The sequence below is a fragment of the Rhodofomes roseus genome (genome assembly GCF_022264815.1).
Source record: "Rhodofomes roseus strain CIRM-BRFM 1785 chromosome Unknown C8Q71scaffold_5, whole genome shotgun sequence".
NCBI lineage: Eukaryota > Fungi > Basidiomycota > Agaricomycetes > Polyporales > Fomitopsidaceae > Rhodofomes > Rhodofomes roseus.
The window spans coordinates 882,773-901,911 of record NW_025952961.1 but is presented as its reverse complement, the minus strand read 5'-3'; the positions used below and the strand labels follow the sequence as shown (position 1 = coordinate 901,911).

General features: G+C 56.4%; 5 protein-coding genes across 5 annotated transcripts; 2 read left to right on the top strand and 3 right to left on the bottom strand.

The window, feature by feature from the left end:
* Nucleotides 1-1,003: 1,003 nt before the first annotated feature.
* Nucleotides 1,004-3,381, top strand: C8Q71DRAFT_892723 (uncharacterized protein; the record flags this gene model as incomplete). The annotated part of the gene is made up of 5 exons (XM_047928696.1): nucleotides 1,004-1,538; nucleotides 1,587-2,233; nucleotides 2,288-2,714; nucleotides 2,745-2,938; nucleotides 3,002-3,381. The coding sequence occupies 5 exons, from the start codon at nucleotides 1,004-1,006 to the stop codon at nucleotides 3,239-3,241; spliced, it is 2,043 nt and encodes a 680-aa protein (XP_047781646.1). The 3' UTR covers nucleotides 3,242-3,381.
* Nucleotides 3,382-3,536: 155 nt separating this feature from the next.
* C8Q71DRAFT_745322 (Opi1-domain-containing protein) lies at nucleotides 3,537-6,706 on the bottom strand. The gene is made up of 6 exons (XM_047922994.1): nucleotides 6,579-6,706; nucleotides 6,296-6,531; nucleotides 6,136-6,243; nucleotides 5,208-5,720; nucleotides 4,536-5,152; nucleotides 3,537-4,476 (listed from the first exon to the last, which is right to left on the bottom strand). The coding sequence occupies exons 1-6, from the start codon at nucleotides 6,664-6,666 to the stop codon at nucleotides 3,876-3,878; spliced, it is 2,163 nt and encodes a 720-aa protein (XP_047781645.1). The 5' UTR covers nucleotides 6,667-6,706; the 3' UTR covers nucleotides 3,537-3,875.
* A 65-nt stretch (nucleotides 6,707-6,771) lies between these two features.
* Nucleotides 6,772-10,481, bottom strand: C8Q71DRAFT_745316 (uncharacterized protein). Its single transcript, XM_047922993.1, has 3 exons — nucleotides 9,840-10,481; nucleotides 8,773-9,450; nucleotides 6,772-8,161 (listed from the first exon to the last, which is right to left on the bottom strand). The coding sequence occupies exons 1-3, from the start codon at nucleotides 10,207-10,209 to the stop codon at nucleotides 7,041-7,043; spliced, it is 2,169 nt and encodes a 722-aa protein (XP_047781644.1). The 5' UTR covers nucleotides 10,210-10,481; the 3' UTR covers nucleotides 6,772-7,040.
* A 2,071-nt stretch (nucleotides 10,482-12,552) lies between these two features.
* On the top strand, nucleotides 12,553-15,320 carry C8Q71DRAFT_745295 (uncharacterized protein). The gene is made up of 8 exons (XM_047922992.1): nucleotides 12,553-12,777; nucleotides 12,832-13,067; nucleotides 13,127-13,232; nucleotides 13,284-13,409; nucleotides 13,475-13,720; nucleotides 13,790-14,167; nucleotides 14,241-14,708; nucleotides 14,776-15,320. The coding sequence occupies exons 1-8, from the start codon at nucleotides 12,580-12,582 to the stop codon at nucleotides 15,187-15,189; spliced, it is 2,172 nt and encodes a 723-aa protein (XP_047781643.1). The 5' UTR covers nucleotides 12,553-12,579; the 3' UTR covers nucleotides 15,190-15,320.
* A 40-nt stretch (nucleotides 15,321-15,360) lies between these two features.
* On the bottom strand, nucleotides 15,361-16,447 carry C8Q71DRAFT_745292 (60S ribosomal protein L37). The gene is made up of 6 exons (XM_047922991.1): nucleotides 16,288-16,447; nucleotides 16,087-16,093; nucleotides 16,005-16,020; nucleotides 15,867-15,937; nucleotides 15,655-15,793; nucleotides 15,361-15,605 (listed from the first exon to the last, which is right to left on the bottom strand). The coding sequence occupies exons 1-6, from the start codon at nucleotides 16,288-16,290 to the stop codon at nucleotides 15,554-15,556; spliced, it is 288 nt and encodes a 95-aa protein (XP_047781642.1). The 5' UTR covers nucleotides 16,291-16,447; the 3' UTR covers nucleotides 15,361-15,553.
* Between the last annotated feature and the right edge of the window lie 2,692 nt (nucleotides 16,448-19,139).

The window sequence follows — 19,139 nt, the reverse complement described above, 5'->3', positions numbered from 1 at the left end:
TTCGCTTTGTCAGGGCAGACTTCGTAGTCGCACTACAAATTGCACTCGAGCGCAGTTTGTCGGGCGTAAGCGACACGCAAAGCGCTTCGTGAGTAGTCGAACGAGACGTTCAGGATTGCTGATGCCCTGACGGGATATTCTTCGGCAAAGGGCGGGAGAGATGACGACTTCGGCACCAATAAAGTCCGCAGTGCGAATGCCCACACGGCCATTTGAAGAGGAGCTTCGGGTGCGTGATGCGACGACAATGCTGCCGTAGCCTATTGCCGCGTATATATGCAAGTTTTCGATCAACGAGGTGTATTGCTGAGGGTTAAAGTGGACCGGAGAAGGGATATTCGGTGTGGTATCCGAAGAGGGAGAAAATAGATGGCATGCCCTCCGAGCGGAGAATCAACGAGTATCTTCTCGTCCCTGCATTGGATGTACGTATCCCAGTCGCATCTCCGAAGCTTCGCTGACTTTGAGGTGCCTCAGAATCACCATGCTGGCATTGAATCCGGAAGCCCAGTGACACGAGGGGCGTCCTCTATTCCCATCAGTGGTGCCAACACTCCAACTCCCTGCGCACGAGCTTTATGCCCCAGAGTTTGTCGCATCCCTCCCGAACTTGCCCTGATGCTTTAGAGCGAGTGACGCTGCATCAAATCACTGTAGGCCATCATGGACCCCAGGTTCTCCCGCGAGCCAGGACCGACGACGCGACGCAGAGGCCGGAATGAGATTCTACTTATAGCAGAAGCCGATCAATCCAATGCAGGTCATCAAACACACTGGGCTCTACCTTCCTTTTGCAGCATATTCTGCACAAGACACCGATCAAACGAGCGGGGAGAGGTGGTGGCGATGACAGAGTATTTTGACATGCCTCCGGTCTTCCCAGCGTATGGTCCTCCTACCCTGCCTGGGCCCGGCCACTTAGCCGCCGTCCTGCCGCCGGTTCTTAATGAACCGTATTGAAGGCCGCCTCGGCGTGATGTCCACCCCGTCTACCATCCGATCTATGGCGATCCAGTCGTCGCCTTTGTGCACACTCCCTCTCGAGCTCTTAGTGGAGGTCGCCCTGCAGGTTGCACTCCTTCGCACGCCTGCAGGCCCGCCTTCAGATATCGTCTCCTTGCTCCTGTCGTGCAAGGAAATCCACGACTCGCTCTCGTTCGCGCACTGTGCGACGCTTTATGCACGCATCTACCAAAGCAACTTCGACATCCGTGCTCCCCGTCGCCGCATGGACAGCGACGACCTACATGCCCAGAACTACGCCGCACAGCTTAGGAAGTGCTGCATCGCTCTCAAGCGTTTACGTCGTGGTGACCTCGAATCCGAGTTTCTTCAAGATGATCTCTGGACCGCTTGGTTGATGGCTTTGGAGAACGACGGCAAGAATGGCGAACAGTTAGACTGGGCAGGCCTAGACGATGTCTTACGTCGGTTCATCCTGGAAAAGCTGTGGGAGGTCCACGAACCCGATGACTGGCCCCAGGAGAGTGCTGTAAATGCCCTTGCCATATGGCTGTTCTGGTATAGACTGAGCTCAGGTTGGTGCCTCACTGATGCCGTACGTTCGTTGACAAATGCGTGGATAGATAAACTCTATGCTCTATCAAACGAACAACGTTCCGCTATTCTTGAACTCGTTCGTCCATATGCGCTCATAGCTCCCCGGTATCCCTCCTTTCATGCACCAGATTGTCATTTCGTGTTGCCTATGCGGCCGGACAGGGCACTGCTCACCGAACGGCAGAAAGTGCCCACGCCGCACGGCTTCTGGCCGTTGTACCGCATCCCCGAAGATCACTCAGTCAAGCATTACGGCAATCAGCTATACATTACCGAACCACTTCTCGCTCTGGGGGCTCAGCTGCTCTTCTTCACGCTGTACTGGCAACCGTTAATCATCCCACCGAATATGCCAGCGAACCGTGCCGATGCGGAGTCTCGTGGACGCACGGGCGTTGGCGAGACGCGAGCTGATCTCGAGGAGTACAATGCGTCGTCTCCTGTGAAGTTGTTGGAGAAGGGCGACTGGGATTGGGATCGTGACCTCAGCGTCGAAGAACGCGAACGAGAGGATGCGCCGCGGTGGCGAAGGGGCATGCGTAGCCCTAGCGCGAGGTGGGAGTGCGATTACAATCGCCTGATAGGTTGCGTGGACCCGTACCGCCCCAGGCCGATGTTCGTCGCCACCTACGAATTCGGGACCCTCACCGGCCTCTGGAAGGGTTTGCACCTCGTGGGTGGTTCACTTGTACAAGCTCAATGCTGAATCTGATTAGTTTCGTATTAGAGCCCTCATCCCGAGCAATACTTTGCGGCCGTCCGATCCGTCAACTTTCCCGCTGATTTCTCCGCTGAGAATCCACACGTCTTCATGCACCCGGTCTACTTACAACTTCGGGAACATCACTCTATATCACCTGCTCGACGTGCCCCTTGCGGCGGAAAACCTAACGATAACGATGACGGCATCAATCATGCTTGGTTGCCGTCCTCTCATGAGCTCCGTGAAGCGAACGGCATCGTGCGTCTGCGCGATCTTCAGCGTCTCAGTGAACCAGCAGCCGTATATGAGACCTACGTCGAGGGTCGGAAGAACTCGCACGACCCGGAGACCTGCAATGTCTGCGTCGCGAAACAGAAGGCGGCCGACGCGATACTGACTGCGAAGGTGGAGAGACACCAGAAGAAAGCGTCGGGTGGCGCTTCACCTTCTCGTAAGTCCCGAGTTCACTCCCCGGGCGCAGACGGCGAACGAGAACTCGAGAACACGCGATCATCGATCAGCGCTGTCTTAGGCCAAGACGTTGACAACTTGCTCGGTGACGTGTTGAGGGAAGATTCCCCGTCTTCATCGGAGGACGATGATTACGAAGGAGAGTATACGATTGGGAGGGAAGTTACGTGCGTGGGCGTCCAGGATATCATCATCACCGGCGAGGTACGGCGTTTATGGGCTTCACGGTCACAGCTGGGTTATCTTATGTATCGCCTTCCTTTGCAGACTCGACCCCACCATGGCGATGCCTGGTATCATTTCCAGTGCTATGGTCGCATTCGTCAATGGGACGGTCTCGTTGCTCTCGTCCGTGTACCTCAACGACCGCCCGGCCACTTCGGCGTGTACATCTTTCGCGGCTACATCGTCGGAGGGCGGAACTTCGTTGGATCTTGGCGAGTGCGGACCGCAAATACCCTTGCAATACCGCTGGAGGGGCCTTTCATCATGAGCCGGGTGGAATGAATGTGGTGGTCTGGCAGTGAGGAATCCTTTTCTTGAATTGAGGTCGACGGAGCAAGAAACTTCATCTATGCCAATTGCGGACAGGGTAGAACCCAAGGAGTCCCGTAGGTTGTGCTCGATTAGTCCATGTCATGAACCGACAACATAGGTGCAACTGTGCATCACGATTGGTACTTACTTCATGATACACGGTCGCTGGTGTCCGATCCTACCAGAGCTTGCACGGATACCCAATACAATATTGCTGCAGACTTTGGTGTATGCACGCGGAGGTTCGTCGCTCGACCGACCCATATGTTTGCAAAGTCTCACTCGAGGTGGGCTGCGTCTGGATTCATAACAAGAAACAATATCGATAGCAGCAATGGATAGGTGGACAGTCTGAGGTGAGTACAGGGATGTTAGATATGCGTTCAGTAGTCCGGGGGGCTCGATATGTCGAGCATCAAAACAAAGCAGCGGAACAGGAGATAGCAAGAGGAGAAAGGAAACGAGTAATACGTATGACATTGATTGGAAAGCGCAAGGGAGATGTCCGCACACAGCACAGGCCGCCGTTGGTATGTGCGAGTCGCCAGTCACGAATCAAAACAACAGTTCATTGTAGTGTTGAATCGCAGGGGCGCAGCAAGGTTTAAGGGTCCACGTCCATTCTTTCGTCCTTCCCCGGTTCTTGTTTGACCCTCTTCGCTGAGCCAGCGAGTCCAGCTAGGGCGGTGGCGGCCACGACGGTTGGGTCGTCACCATTGCTATCCACAGGCCGCTTTCCAGCCCTGTTCCTCGACATGTAAACTGGACTATCGCCGTCACCTTCCGACGGCAACGCAGAATGCGAATGCTTCGGGGTAGCGTAACGAGAGCTCGCAGCAGATTGTGACGTCAGAGACAGAGCGTTCAGGGACGCGGCTGCACCGCCTGCGTCCAGAGAAGTCGCTGAGTAGTAGCTCGAAAGCGAGCCCGGTGGCCCCATGCTGAGAGCTGAGCTTGAATTGTTGCGTGATGGTACGTACGCCGGCGTGGAGCGTCCAGACGCTGACATGGGAGATAGCGGGGCGTAAGGAGAGAGGGGAGACGATGGGGAATGGGAGTACAGCTGTCGATGAGTGTGCAAGGTCTCGGCTCGCAGTTGCGGGTCGAGAACGGCGTCGATGTCAGGCAGAGCATCCAGGCTCGCGTCAGGGCCGGCCTCCCCGTTTTGACGTTGCAAACCGACTACGCGCAGTCTTTCCACCCAGCTACAAGCAAATTTGCGTGGGTGAGTGTGGCACTAAAGGGAGATCATGTAAATACGTACGCGTCAGCTCTTTCAAGGCTTTCAGAAACCACGGCAGTGACGCCGCGCAGCATGTCCAAACTCTCGGTCGCGAGTGTCATGATGCGCTGAGCGGCCTGGTTTGCGGAGTCAACTGTGGTGGGGGCCATACCCGATGGGGCGCCCGTTTGTGCGCTCGCCTGTCGCGAATGCGCTCTAGTATGACCAGGCGACGTCGCACGGGACGGGGGGCGGGACCGCGGTGATGGCCCTGCTTCGCCGGGGCCGTAGCTGTACGGGGCGACGTTTGCACTGCGCCGCATGTCAACTCTGTCCGCACCTCCATTCGGTCGACCGTCACTCCCGTGGCCATGGTGGTGGGCATCAGCGCCTGAAGCCTCCGCCCAGCGGCGAGGCAAGCGCAGGATGAACGTCCGCACGCGGGTGCGGGCTGGTTCCGGCAAAGCGCCCCCGGCGTATTTGCTCACGATGTCTACCACTTGTCGGATAGTGTCAATGACGTCGCGTTTGGCCGCGTTGAGTGTGCGAAGGTGCTGAGCGGATATTGCAGCGGCCGCCGCCGAAGGGCTTGTTGTCTGGAGAGAGGTAACGAAGTTCCGGAGAACGAGGATCTGGGCGTCGATATGACCTGTAGCGTACTACAGAGGAACGGTCAGCATGTTTCCAGCGCCTGATAAACCATGTTATGCAGACCTGCAGCCATTGTAGACAGTATCGCAATCGCCTCATGCTGTCTTCGCTGAACGCAGCACTTATGCCACCTGCTTCGAGTAACATGGCTTGCCATCGACTACGTTGTGCAACTTGGTGGTTTTCGATAGTCGGCGAAGACGCAGTAGATGTTGATCCACGTTGACGCTGATACTGGTAACTAGATGAATCGACCTCTGCGTCTGGATGTGACGACCTCGTAGATGTAGGCGAGTGCGGTGTTGGTGTGCGGCTGTGAGTGCGACCAGGGATCGTCTGGGACGACGAGGGACCCGCTGAATTGTCATGAGCTTCCGAGATTGGACGGTCCGCAATGACCGTACCTTCCGCCCATCTATCGATTGTTTCGCTCCTCTCTCTCGAAATCGAAACATCTCTCGTTGAACGCCTCTCGGGAGATCCACTAGTGTTCGAGTCATCGTACGAGTTGCTCGATCTACGACTTCGATCGCTGTCGCGATCTCGACTCGGAGTTCGTCGTCTGTAGCTTTCAAGCTGGGAGGGTGTCAACAAAGCTCAATTGTCATGCAGCGCACAAGTTATGAGAAGAAAATAGGTCTTCCGTCTGCTCCACGCTACAGTAGTGGATTGCTGTCAAGCCGCAAACTCACTGACTCCACAAGGCTTGAGCACCTTGTTATGGACCGACCCATGCACGGAGGCGAATGCGAACCCGATCCGACTGCCTCTCCTCATGGTCTGAATATGGGATTCGCTGCGTCATCCTGGTGAGAACGTACTGTAGGACGTGGCCTTTCCGACTACTGGCAGGAGGTGCCAACCTCTTTCAAGGAAAGATTCCCCAAGCTCTGCACGCGGATCAAGAGCATAGCGGAAGCGCCAGAGCCTCGCAGGAGTACACGCAGCCGGAACAAGTAGAGAGAGATGAAGCGAGAGGTGAAACACGCACCCTGTCAAGCTGCCTGCACGCGAAGTCGTCTATCTGGCCCACAGGGAGGCGGTCAATCACAGGGCGGGAGATAGACTTGACGGAGGATTCCATCATCTCCGCGCCATACTGCACGGCTTCAGTAAGTGCGGGGCATGCATGAGCCAGCACCACCACATACCTTCACCACCCTGGAGCTCGCCTTACTCTGTTCATACGCCCGCAACGCTGTGTTCACGATGGGCAAGCTGGACATGCGCGAGACGAAATCGGCATCATCTGGGCGCAACTCCAAGCGATCTTCACTGTCTGCCGCGATGGACCCCAGAATGCGGTCTTCTCCCTCGTAGACAGGAGAAGGCAAGGACGGAGAGGATGTCCCTGATGTTACAGAGAGAGCGGGGGTAGGCTGGACCGCTATGTGAACGGATTAGTCGACGTCTTCACGAGCACGACGGACTCACACGTCGATGTTGAGGCAAATCCACCATTCTTCATATCGCCCAGAGCGCGCACGGCGATGCGCACAGACTCGTCCTCGTCGAGGGCCATGGCTTGAGTGTGGTATGAGAGTGGACAAGGGTCGAGGCCGACAGCCTCGCGGGGTACAATTGTTCAGTCGCCTGACCTCTTGCACGTGAAATTGGCTCGTTGATCAGATTGAGCGCGATCCCGAGGAACAAAAACGATTGCTATCTTATCTATATGTTTGCCATCTTCGATATACACATAACATACGGATACGCGACATAAGAACGAAGGGGAGACTATACGGTACCATATAATAGTGTCGTCCATGTAGATAAGAATACCAACAACCGCCAAACGCGTATAGTATACGAGACGACACAACCGACAGTCATTGAACATGAATACCTAAATTTTGAAAAAACTGTGAACGGTGTTCGAGTGCCAGTACGTGTGTTCTACTTGTTCGTTTCACGCGGGGACGCCTCGGGCGGAGCAACAGGCCATATGCTCTCCCTGCTCGACGTCGGCCGCTCGCCCCGGCTGAGAGGCACAGACGCAGCTTGACTGGACTGCGCCTGGCTTTGCGATGGAGAAGCCTGCGCGGATTGGCTCATGCGCATATCGTCGAGACCACGTCTGACACCAGCCATCATCCGGTCCGTCTTCTCCATCATCTCCTCGAGCCTCCGCCTCTGCTCTGCCAGCTCGTTGTAATGCCGCTCCAGCTCTTGCGTAGAAGGAACCGGCGGCTGACCACCCGGTGGAGGAGCGTAGTAGGCATGCGGGTGGTGATGAACGAAGGTATGCGGCGGGGGCGGGGCACCATGCGCGAGGGGTGGAAGGACGTAGCCCTGAGGAGGGGCAGCCATGCCGGGCCCAGCGAGGGGCGAATGCGTCCTACTCGGGGCACCGGCACCTTGAGAGGCGGACCGTGCGTAGTTGGGAGTCGCGCCAGGAACCGGCGCGCCCTGCATGTTCATGATCGACATCGCCATCGCCATTGGCATCTCCCCGTTGATAGCGGCCGTCAGAGGTGGAAGGTTGTAGCCGCCGTGAGGGTTGGGAAAGGGATGCCCATGGGGTGCGCCAGCAGGGGTCGACCCTGCACGCGATGCGTGCGGGGAAGCCGACGGACCAGCTTCAGCCATGGATTGAGGATGCATGATCTCGCCCCAAACCACAGGAGCGGCCGACTCTCGCGAGCTGCCGCGACGATTGCCAGCGACCGCACTGCCACGACTGCGTCTGGGTTTACGCACAGTCTTCACGTCTTCATCATCCCCATCATCCTCGTCCACGTCCATCCCGTCGTCCCCCTCCTTCCTCGACACGCGAGATTTGCGTGCGCGTTTGCGCTTTGGCTGGTCCTCCTCGCTCTCGTCCTGCGTCCCAGCACCCCCGCTCGCACCTCCTCGTACGCTGGCAAGAACCTCTGCTGCCGCCTGATCGGACATGCGATCCTGTTGAGTTGGAGAGCCAGGAGCGCCAGCGGCGGCCGGAACGCGTTTTCTCCGCTTGATCACGGTTTTCCTCATCGAGTTGGGCCGATGCGTTCCGTGAAGTTTGTAGTAAAGCCCTAAGCGATACGGGAGAAGGCAAGGAAATGAAGTGATTAGCGACGTCGTCCAGATCACGATGGAGTAGAAATCAGGGAGTAACAGTGTCCGGGCAGCGGGGAAGTTTCAAAGGAGGAAAAAAGAGGGCGCGTCAGAGTCAAGATGAACGCAAGATGGAACCGAACGACCTCCGGCGCTGCCCGTCCCCGCTTTACCCAATTTGAAGCCGCTCTTCGACCTCCCGCGCATGCAATATGAAGCGCGTTAACCATGAAAGTCGCGTCCCAGCACCATGGTACGCATCTCGGTGAAGGCCGGACAGCATCTCCCCTGCGTCAATGGTTATTTCGCGCATGACTGTCTGCCATAAAGCGCAAGGACGGCCCAAGTGTGCAGCAACCATCAAGCATCTGTAATCAGATAAGATGCAGGGCGTATCACAAGACAGATAACGGATGAAGTAGCGGCTAATCAGCGCAAACCGTCGGCCAATCAGAGCGTCTTTCCACCTGCTGAGCTCATTGCGGCCGTAAGGTAGAATGAGCGAGGGACAGCATGCAAGCTGGCAGATAAAATCGAGCAGAAGATACCGGCAGGAAAGAGACAGAGTACAAGTGCACAGGAGACGTACCACATGCATTGCAGATGTTGTTGCCTGCGTCGTCGCGGCGCCACAGAGGTGTCGTGCTTGTGCCACAATTCGCGCAACTGAGTGCGCCTACGGGACCACGCATCCGCGCTCGTCCGTTGGCAGAGGAGCTGCCTTGATCCATGGGTGGTTGTTCGCCAACTGTCGAGTGGGTCGGTGGTTGACCGTTGGCGGGGCCTTGAGAGAGGTCTTGTGCTGCGGGTGGTGGTGCACCGGCAGCCGTTCCATTGCCCTCACCGCTCGGAGCTACAGCTTGAAGATGCGCGGAAAGCGCGTTGTTGTAAGTAGGACAGCCAGAACACGCGGATGTGCCACCGGTACCGTCGCAACGCCCATCTCCGGGGCATGTCCCCGGCGGATGTGCTGGTTTCTGCACCTGGGCATTGGGCTTGGCCTGAGGCGGCAAAGCCGGTGAATTACGCTGTTGTGGGGCCTGCACGGAAGGCAGGGATGTTGCCGCTGTGGTCGGCATAGGTGAAGCAGAGTGAGCGGTAGAGAGGGGGGATCGGTCTCGTGTTGTGGATTGCTGGATGCGCAACGGTGACTGCGAGGGTGAAAGGCCGTCGACAGGGTCTGCGTTCGGGTGAGTGGCCGAAGGGACTACTGACGTCCGTCTGAGTGCGACGGGACGAGGTGAGCCGTGGGCCTTGTAATAAAGGCCTTTAGCACCGTACCCAAGCGATAATATCATAGTCGCGGGAAGCAACACGACATTACATGCAGGCGATGCAGTCGGAGGTGGTGGACGATGGAGGGGCGGAGAGGGAGCAAACGGGCATCAGTAAACGTGTCAAGGCAATGATAGGAGAAGGGAGAGGTGATTGACATGCCCGAACATATAGAACGCCGCGCGCTCGACGATCTATGCGCTACCCTTTCAGTAGGCATGCGTCAGAGGCGAGGACACGATATGATTAGCACCGAGGAAGCGTCTGGTCTTCGAATGCCTCTCACACGTGCCCCTGGGAGGATCTCGATAGACCGTCGTGCTCTGACGATATCTGACGCTACGGGCCGAGAGGGGAAGTTGCAAGGAAGGCGAGACTCACCGCAGGCATTGCACACCGTCTTGCCATCTCCGTCGCGGCGCCAAAGGGGCGTATTGCTAGAGCCGCAATTCGCGCAACTGTTCGTGCGACTCGATACGTCCACCTGGCCGTGCTGGATGAGGGAGGGGTCAATGTTCCCCTCGTTGCGTTCGCGCAACGTGGGGTCCACGGCGTAGGGAGATGACGGTCCGTTGCCGTTCCGAGGCTGCAACGCAGCGCGTGAAGGGGAGGACGGTGTGGCCACATCCTGGATGGACTGGCTCGGCGGCTGGGCGTGCATGTGGCCCACAAACTGCACACGCGAGATGGGCGACATGGCGGGGCTGTGCATATTCATGACCGGAGACTCGAGTATGACGGGGCCAGGCATTGTCGAAGCAGTCCGCTCTGAAGGTGTGCTGGCAGTCTGCTGACTGAGCAGTGTTGAACGCGTGCGGGGACCGTAGCAGGCCTGCGCGGGTTGTCCGGAGGCGAGCAGAGGTTGGTAGTTGGCGAGCAAGGGGTCGGGGACGCGACGGCCACAAAGGACTTAGAGTCGAAGAAGAGTTAGGGGAGCGGACAAGAATCGTCGGGAGTCCGAGAAAGATATAGCGGCAGATAGCGATGGTAGCCCCACCCAGCCAATCACACTCCACCTATTACATAGACGCCCGGTGATCACTCCTGCTGCTTATCTAATCTTGCCCGAGAATGGCAGCTACATCCTTTCTCCGAGCTCCCTCCGACGTCGAGCATCGTCGTTCGTAAGTCATTGTGTGGAAAATATTGCGCTCTCGGAGGACATCGCAGAGCCATGATTTTCGGGACCACGTACACGACATTCCCAGATTGTCAGGCGATGCTCGGAGCTTGGTTACGTCCCTCACCCATTTGCTGGTGACTAAATCTTATCTATCCGCTGGTGTGCCGCTTTGCCTTATTAAGACGTGTTCCGCTCAGGTCTGGAGCGCTCGCCACCAAGGACACCGAGATCAAAGGGAGCCTTTTGGGTAATTGTTTGCTTCACCTGCCCGTTTCGGCAGGGTTAACAAATCCGTGATTACTTCCATGCTCAGCGAAGCCCTCAGTGCGGCGACATTTCCTCCGTATAGCTCTCACCGTCTCTGTTTCCTCCCACTCCAGGCAGCGGCGGTCACAAGCCATGGCGTGGCCTGATGAAATTTAGATCCGTGTCTCCATTCCGTGAGGGGCGCCAGTAGGATTAGATTCTCACTCGCCTCATCATTACTGTAATTTGCATGGGACAGTCGACACGAACCTGCGTAGCCGAAGACGACCCTGGAAACTTGCACCAAATTTACGTATCAGTGCAGGATAAGGTTGAGACCGCTTGTCTGATAAGATACGCGCGCGGTCCATTGGTCACAAGCCATGTGCACGGAAATATCAGAATGCCCAAGAGCGTAACGCGGTATGCCAAACAAGCCAGACGACACTCCGCAAGGTGGGGTGATCCCAACGTGCTGGATCACTGGACAATCAGGATGTGACTAGTCTATTGCACGAGAACAGGATCCGGAGACGTGATGAAAGACAAATCATCGTAAGTGCAGAGTGCTCACCAAACTGTCACCCCATCGCTGGTTGTGCCAATTACGACATACGGAAAGGAGATCCGAAGGGCGTAATTGTGACGCGGTACAAGCAGCGGATTGAATGGTAGGTATCGCCTCTCACCGGGATCGGAGATGTGCAGCGACGGTTAGGATGTCCCGAGGAACCGCTGGACCTAGTACGGTGTGACGCAGATTAGCAATTGAGTTGGGGAACATGTTTAGATTAGTAACATACGCGCCGTTGTCTCCGCCTTCCGCGTAGATTGTTTCTGGGGGAGACGCTAGCATGGTTGATTATCGATACAATTCAATCGCAGAAGGAAAGCCCGTAGTCTCTCGTAGCCGACGACGTACGGTGGCCCTCAGACCTTACACGTTCCAGTTTTCATGCGGTCGCGGACCTCCGGAGGGGCGAAAGACACATCGGTCTTGATTGGACTGCGAAGGACGAGTCAGATGGGAAAGTCAGAAATCTCCCACCAGCTGCATTGACATTGCGTCTCCTCCCACATCCTTGGGAAGTTCAGGCATATCACCGAGGCGCCACAATGCTGGTTCCGTAGTTCTTGTGGCCGTAACACTGTCATTGGGAGCGCTCGACGAAGATGGAACCTCGGTCGGATCCGATGGACAAACTCAGACTGAGATGATACGATGCGCACCTTATCAGATAACGCATGGTGCGCCGCAGAAGGTTGGGTAGCAGACGACCGATGTGGCCGGGAGAAGGCCTGGGGGACAGGTGACGGAGGGTACGTCGACGAAGGGGGCCAAGGCGGCCGTCGCGACGCGAGTCCTTTAATACAAATCTGGTAAATAAGGAATCCAGAGCACGGATGGACGCACCCTGATTAAGGGTCGTGAGTGCGGTGAGGTTGTATTGGCCGAACTCCTGGTGACAGACACCAGCTAGATCCCAGAGGGCGGTCCACGCGAGTTCAGGGACGAGCCGGATTTTGTCTGAGAAGTCAATTCAAGTAGGTGCATCGGTCGTTTGGAAGGTGTTCGTGGTCTGGACCTTCCGAAGAGACGAATGGTGGGTGAAGACCGTGGCTGAGAGCAGGCTGTGGCTGCCAGTGCGGTGGCCGAAGAACGACTCACGTGCGGACGCGTCGCGTCGCGTGGGTACGCGGATCGGGAGATTTGGACCCTGGCCTGCATCCCCGGTGCTCCTCCGGTCCATCATGAGCGTCCTACCGCACACATTGCTCATCTTGGTACATCTTCATCTCTTGAACCACCCCTCAACGAACCCTTCGGCATATGATGAACACCTCTTTGATCCCACGCGAATCGGCATACGGGAACGCACGAAGGCCATGGAGGATATCTCCTACTTCCTAGTAGCCAAGGTGGAAGGCGGGAAGGGGCGTGCTAGATCGGTAAGCGTGGACGCTACCTACTTTGGCTGATATTGCTGATCAATTCGTCTACAGTTTTTGTCCACATACCCTTGTCTACAGCCTGCGGACACCACCGCATTTCGTATTTCACTAGCGAAGTATCTCGAGACTCTGCGACACAGTAGCTTATTCCCTAGCCATGCGGAAGATAGACAGAAGAGCAAGGATGATACGAAGGTGAAACATGCTGACACGCCACAAAGGCACGCCTGGTGGTGGCAGGACGTGGTGGTACGTAAATCCCTTCTGGAGGAATGCAGCGGTGAGCGGTATGTTGCTCCACCTTCTCTCAATGGATATTCAGATCCCGGCTTACGCTGTCTCGCAGGTTCGAGCGTCTGCTCCTGGCTCTGTCCATACACGCACTCTTCGTCAATACACCTGGACCATCCGTGCCTGACCCGGTGTCTCAAGCGGAAGTGCCGAGGCGTATTGTATGAGGCCGAGCAAGTATGGCTTGCCGCGCATCTCACTTCTCTTACTAGGAATCACTGCAGACCCTGCCACAAGCATATGTCTCTCTTCTGGAATCGTCGCTATCCGCGCGACGTGGATGGGAACAGTCCGCGTCGCGTCTCGTGCAGGAGCAAGAGGATTTGTCAGTCCTCCGCGTGAGCCGCTTTTTCATCTGCTCGTGCGCGGCCCCCGTACCCACTGAAATTTCTCGTCCAATCAGGAACGCCTCCTAGACCCGACTGCCGCATCGAGCTCGAAGTTTGACAGCCTGTCAACAGACCGCCTCGTAGCTCTCCGAGACTCACGCCTGCATGATCTCCTCCGCGCGACATGGAAGAACGCAGACGGCCGCCGTGCTCTGCACTTCCTCATAGACCTTGCAGGGCTGCAGACTTCCCCCGTTACTCGTGACGCATCCCGACCTCTCCAGACCGCCGATGTCGGGCAAGATAAGGCGGACGTTCAGGTATGTACGCGTGCACACAAGGATTCGTTACGCGTCCTCCGAAATAGCGGCCAATCCTCTCTATTGTAGTGCACACTACCGACCCCTGTTACCGTCCCTCCACTACCGATTGCCGCCGCCAACCACCCAACGAATGTACGCTCTCTCAAGGCTCCCCTCTTCTCTCCGCCGACAAAGAGCCTCTCCGCCAATCCTCCGGTCTCCGAAGCAAATACACACTCCGCCCAGGATCCCACAAAAGATCGTCTGTCAGAGCGACTAGCCTCGATCCAGCGCACTCATCAGGCCCTCCTTGATGTTGCACTACGGACCGACAACGTCCGCCAGGACCTGGAGCGGCGCTCGCGCTCAGCGCAACCGGCGCACGCGGTGCCCGCTCTCGGGACCGGCTCCAGCCTCAACCTGGGCATCTGGGAAGCACCGTCACGCATGCACATTGACTTCAGAGTAAGCATCCACTTCATCTCAGGGCAACAGAAATAACCCTCCTGTGGGACCTCACCTCTTCTACCTCCCTTAGGCGCCAAGCGAAGTCCCCTCAAGCTCCACGCTTGGGCCGCCGGCAGACACAGTTGTTGAGGAACGCATTGCTCGGATCCGAACCGCCCTGCTCCCCAAATATCCTGAGGCACCGTCTCACAGTGACTTGGATTTGGACGAGCCCGCTACATCATCAGTCAGCATCGCGACTACGTCCGCAAGCCGGCTACTTCAGCCGTCTGGGAAGGGTCATTGGCGATCTCAGGGATCCAAGGATAGCGGCTACGATGTCAAAGCCAATCGTTATCAACCCGCGAAAGCTGCAGACCTTGCTGTTCACGACCGCGACCCTAAGATTTCTGGCGAGATGAAAGAGCCGCGGGCTTTGGACGTGGATACTGGCGCCCGGAAGGTGTCAACGAAGCTTTCACGAAGGGCATCAGCTGCCAGAGCACGCCGTACGACACTGCTTGCGCGACGTAATCTGTATGATGACGAGGTAGACGAAGTGAGTCCGGGGCACTCCTACCCAAAACTGCATTGCGTAACGGGGCTCTCACCGATGCCCCTGTCAGATAGTGGAAGCGGTTGAGGATGGTTCCCCACCATTCGCAGACAACGTTCAAACGCCAAAGGCAAGGCAAGGCACGGCAGGTACCCTCTTGTCGACTATCAAGAAGACAATCCCCCGACCTTCCTTTGACATCGAACGGCACGAACGCGCGATAGACGTGCCGCTGCCCAAACTCAGGCTCAGCGCACTCGACACGCATGACCTGCATGCAGAGATCTCGCCCAAGGAGGACGTGGTACGACGCTTTCCTGTGCCTGCCCAGGACGAGCACTCTGGGGACGAAGATGAGTTCTATGAGGGTCACAGTGTCACTCTCAGGGATATCCTGCTGAAGGCGACCGATGCAAATGGCGATCAATACGACTTGCTCGGGGAGGAGGAAGACGACTTAGGTGACGAAGCCTTCGAATGGTAATGAGAACTTGCGGCACGATTCGAGTTTAGTCTTGTACATCGCCTTTACGTGCATGCGATATTGTAGATGGACGGAGCCCTCGCGGCATTGAAACACAACCGGACCGCTTGCTAGCGAGCGGTAAGGTAGGACCATGTGTGCAAAGCTTCTTCATTTGCGACGAGAGCGATCTCAGTGCCATCTCCGGCGGACTTCTGTGAGCCAGCGCGGTAATGAATTGAAGCATAGATATCGCATGGTACATAGCTCATGGATTTTGCGCGTGCGTGGTGGCACGAGTACATGCTCGTGCGTGGGTGTAGCAAACAAGGACATAGACGAAAATGAACCGAAGAACCGTTGCAACGATAGCGGGATATGGTGCTCATGCCTCAGCCGTCTTCGCCTTGACCTTCTTGGTGGCGACAGTGTTTTCCCTGCAAAATTGTGAGCATCGCTAGCGCCGCGCGTGCAAGATGGACGCACCTGAAGCCGTTCTTGAACCGCCTGGAAACCTCCTTGAGGTAGCGCATCCGGCCGGTACCAGTGGTCTTTCGGCGCTTCGCCTTCTGACCCCACTCGTACGACCGCAGCTTAGCACGAGGGTACCCGCACTGCGCGCACTCTGTAGTAGGGATCGTATGTGAGTATACACGGATGGTAGATGCCGGGCGGGGAAGGGGCAGACTAGCACGCACCCTTGTGCTGCTTGTGGAAAGAGCGGTTGCCGCACCGGCGGCAGAGGGTGTGGCTCTTGGTGTGCCGCTTACTGTGGTCGTCAAGAAGTGCGTGGTCAATATAGGGTACTCGCACGAGTGGAGGAGATGGATACGCACCCGAAGGACGTGGTACCTACGCACCATCGAGTAGTAAAACATCAGTTTCTCCATCCAACCATATCGTCTCTAGGGGACAGACCTTTCGTCTAGGGAGAAGATCAGCGTCAGCATGTCAGAGGGACCAGTTAGGTGTACACCAGGCAGAGGGACGTCTGCCGTCATCCGTAGCTTATTCAACGCATCCACCCCTCATCCTGCACCAAATCACCCCGTTCGACCGCACATTCGCGTCGCAGCCCTCCAGACGTCCCCCTCCCTCGAGAAATGGGCATAGACTCACCATGTTGCCTTGAGGATTTTGAGGATACCGGTGGGTGTTGAGGTTTTCGTCGCCACCCTTCCCTATCGAGGTTGTGGGAACTTGGCCACGTGGGTTCAATAGACGCCCGATTCGAAGGCCCGTCTTTCGCCCTGTCCCCGCGCAGTGCACTCGTTCACTCAACTCATCCCCACCAAGTGCCTCCAGTACGACGCGTTCATCGAAAATCCTATGGGTTATCCTGCTATATGATCCACGGGCTCAGATATTTGTGAAGGCGTTTAGCTGAAAGCGGGAGTAGGGCCTATGTCTAGATGCAACCTTGACTAACGTTGCTATCTTAGGCTATACGTTGTCTACAATGTTGCTACAATGTCACATGTGATCCTGAACGCGTGTGTCAAGCAGGGAGGCAGCAGACGGATTGCTCTGAATAGGCAGAGTTAGCAAGCAATCCGAATCGAATCAGAGTTCATTCACCTATTCAGTCAAGGATCGGTCGACGCGCGATGCATGGTGAGCGGGTAGGTGGCAAGACATAGGATATGAACCGCATCCAAAGCCACGACCCGCGGTGACGCAAGGATTCAATCAACTGCGAGAGGTCGTGGATGCCGTATGGATGCTGATGCGAGGCGTAGACGAAGAAGGTGTGAGGTGCATCCTGAGGGCAGCCAGTCGGCGCCCGCCAATCGAAGCCGTTTCAGGTTCAGGAGATGAGATTCCCGTATGCACATTGGCCAGGTGAAGGTGTCGTGGGTCGCTTTCAAGAGGTAAACACGGTAGTACTATCTCGGTAGTATAGCCCCCTTCCTCCTCGAGCAGAACATCCGGCATATGGTCTCGAAACCTTCGGAAGGCATGTTCTGTGCAGGTGCCTTTTGCTCGTGGGATATCAACCGCTGCACATCAGTGCGCAACTCACGAGGCTCAACGGGTCGGGCAAAGGTAGCTAATTCTGTAGTCGATGAGCTCCTGGGGGAGATGTCGACCTGGTCCCATATCCTCTGCGATCGGCTACTTACGAGGTCAGATTCGTGGCGGAAGGTAGTCGTTTACATACAATCTAGATGCCTCAAGAGGAAGGTATGGGACGGTCGAGCTCAGGATGTACCTAGGTCTACATAGGGCTCCGCCCTCAGTGACCCTAAAGGGACAAAACAAACAAACAAACTAGATGCCTCATAGACCCGAAAGTGACAACGAGGGTCAAGATGTGCTGTCGAATGGCAGCAAGAGTGAAATGAACGTCGCTTCCATTTAGTCTATTGCACGAGAACAGGATCCGGAGACGTGATGATTCCACTATGTAGTGCGGTAGCATCACTAGTTGGTGCCGTCTAATATAGTATCAAGGTCAATTCGTGAGTCTCACTCAGTAGCATGTTGCTGCATGTGCCCCATGATTTGCTGTCTTCAACGTCGGTCTGGAAATAAACTTGGATGAGCATCGCGTTCACATTTCTTCGAGTCTGGTCTTGCTTTCGAGTCTCGTTCCGTAGCGTCTCCGACCGCCCGCATGCGATCGATACTCGGTCGACGACTTCCTACAAAGGACTGCGAATCATCTCGGAAATGAATTCCTGATAATGTGGTGTACTTCAAGTGTCCGATTGGTCCTAGACTGCTAGTGGCAATTATCTGGTATCTTGATATGTGTGGGTCTATTCCAAGTGTCCGTCGATCGAGAACTCGGGGATACGGAGGTCATACACCGCATAAGCGCCCAGAGGCGGGCCTTCGCGGCTCGTGGCTTGTGCGCGCGCGCAGGTTCTATCGTCCCACCGAATGTCCCTTCACCCTTCCTCGTCGATCTTCCTGGTGCATCTTCTGTGCAAAGTGTCTGAGTCTACCCTTATGTCTCTGTGGTTCTCTGGGGTGACAAGCGCATAGTATACATGTCATTCAACGCGCGCCTGAACGACTCGCGTCGTGTCCAACGCGGTTCCGGCAAACCCGCAACTAACGGACGACACTACTCGGCCTCTGCGGCAGCCCAGGCGACAGAGGACAAGCAGCCCAATGAATCCATAAACAAGCGTGCGTTGACCAACCCACCTATCATTCGGAGTACACAGCCGCCACCCAGAGGACATGGTGGTCGTGGCCGCGGGCGTCCGCCTAGAGGCGGAGGCTTCAAGTAAGAATCAAGGTTTTAGCAATCAGTGGATAATGTTAATCTGTCTTTTGCGCTCTGTTTTGTGTAGTAAAGGCTTTGCCAATGGTAGCAGCTCGGCAAGTGCACATAGCGGTAACGACCAAGCTTCTCCCGGGAGGCTTGTCGACATTCTACGCGCGAAGGCAGGGGTGCCAACACGGCGCACGACGGTTGGAGATGGACCTTCGGGGACAGCCATACCACCTCATAGTACAGAAAGTGCCGCTGTGCAGCCTGGTGAGCCCTCAGCGGCCGCAAGCAACAATCACCCAGCCGGACGGCATAAAAAGTGGAGGTCAAGGCGTGGAGGATCGGGCTCGAAAGCAAGTACGCACTCGCCTGCCGTCTCTGAGCGTGACTATATTCCGGCAAATGCACATGCAGCGGAGCCTCCGCGGAAGAAGCGCAAGATCACTCCGGACATCCCTGATCTCGAATATCCATCCTATTCAGACATTGTGGCTCCGTCCCCTCCGTCCATTGACCCGCAACTACCTGCTGCTTCCGATGCTATTGCAACGAATGTCACGCCACCAGTGGCCGGACCCAGCGAGGCGACAGTTAAACATGAACGCAGCCCAAGTCCCGCGCTACCTAGCGGCCCCGTGCCTGTGAAGGAAGGAGCACTGCGCTGCGCCCCCATACCGGAGGCGTGCAAGAAGGGGCGTCCGGGTTTCCAGGAGAAACGACGTGCTTGGGTAGCGGAAAAGAAGAA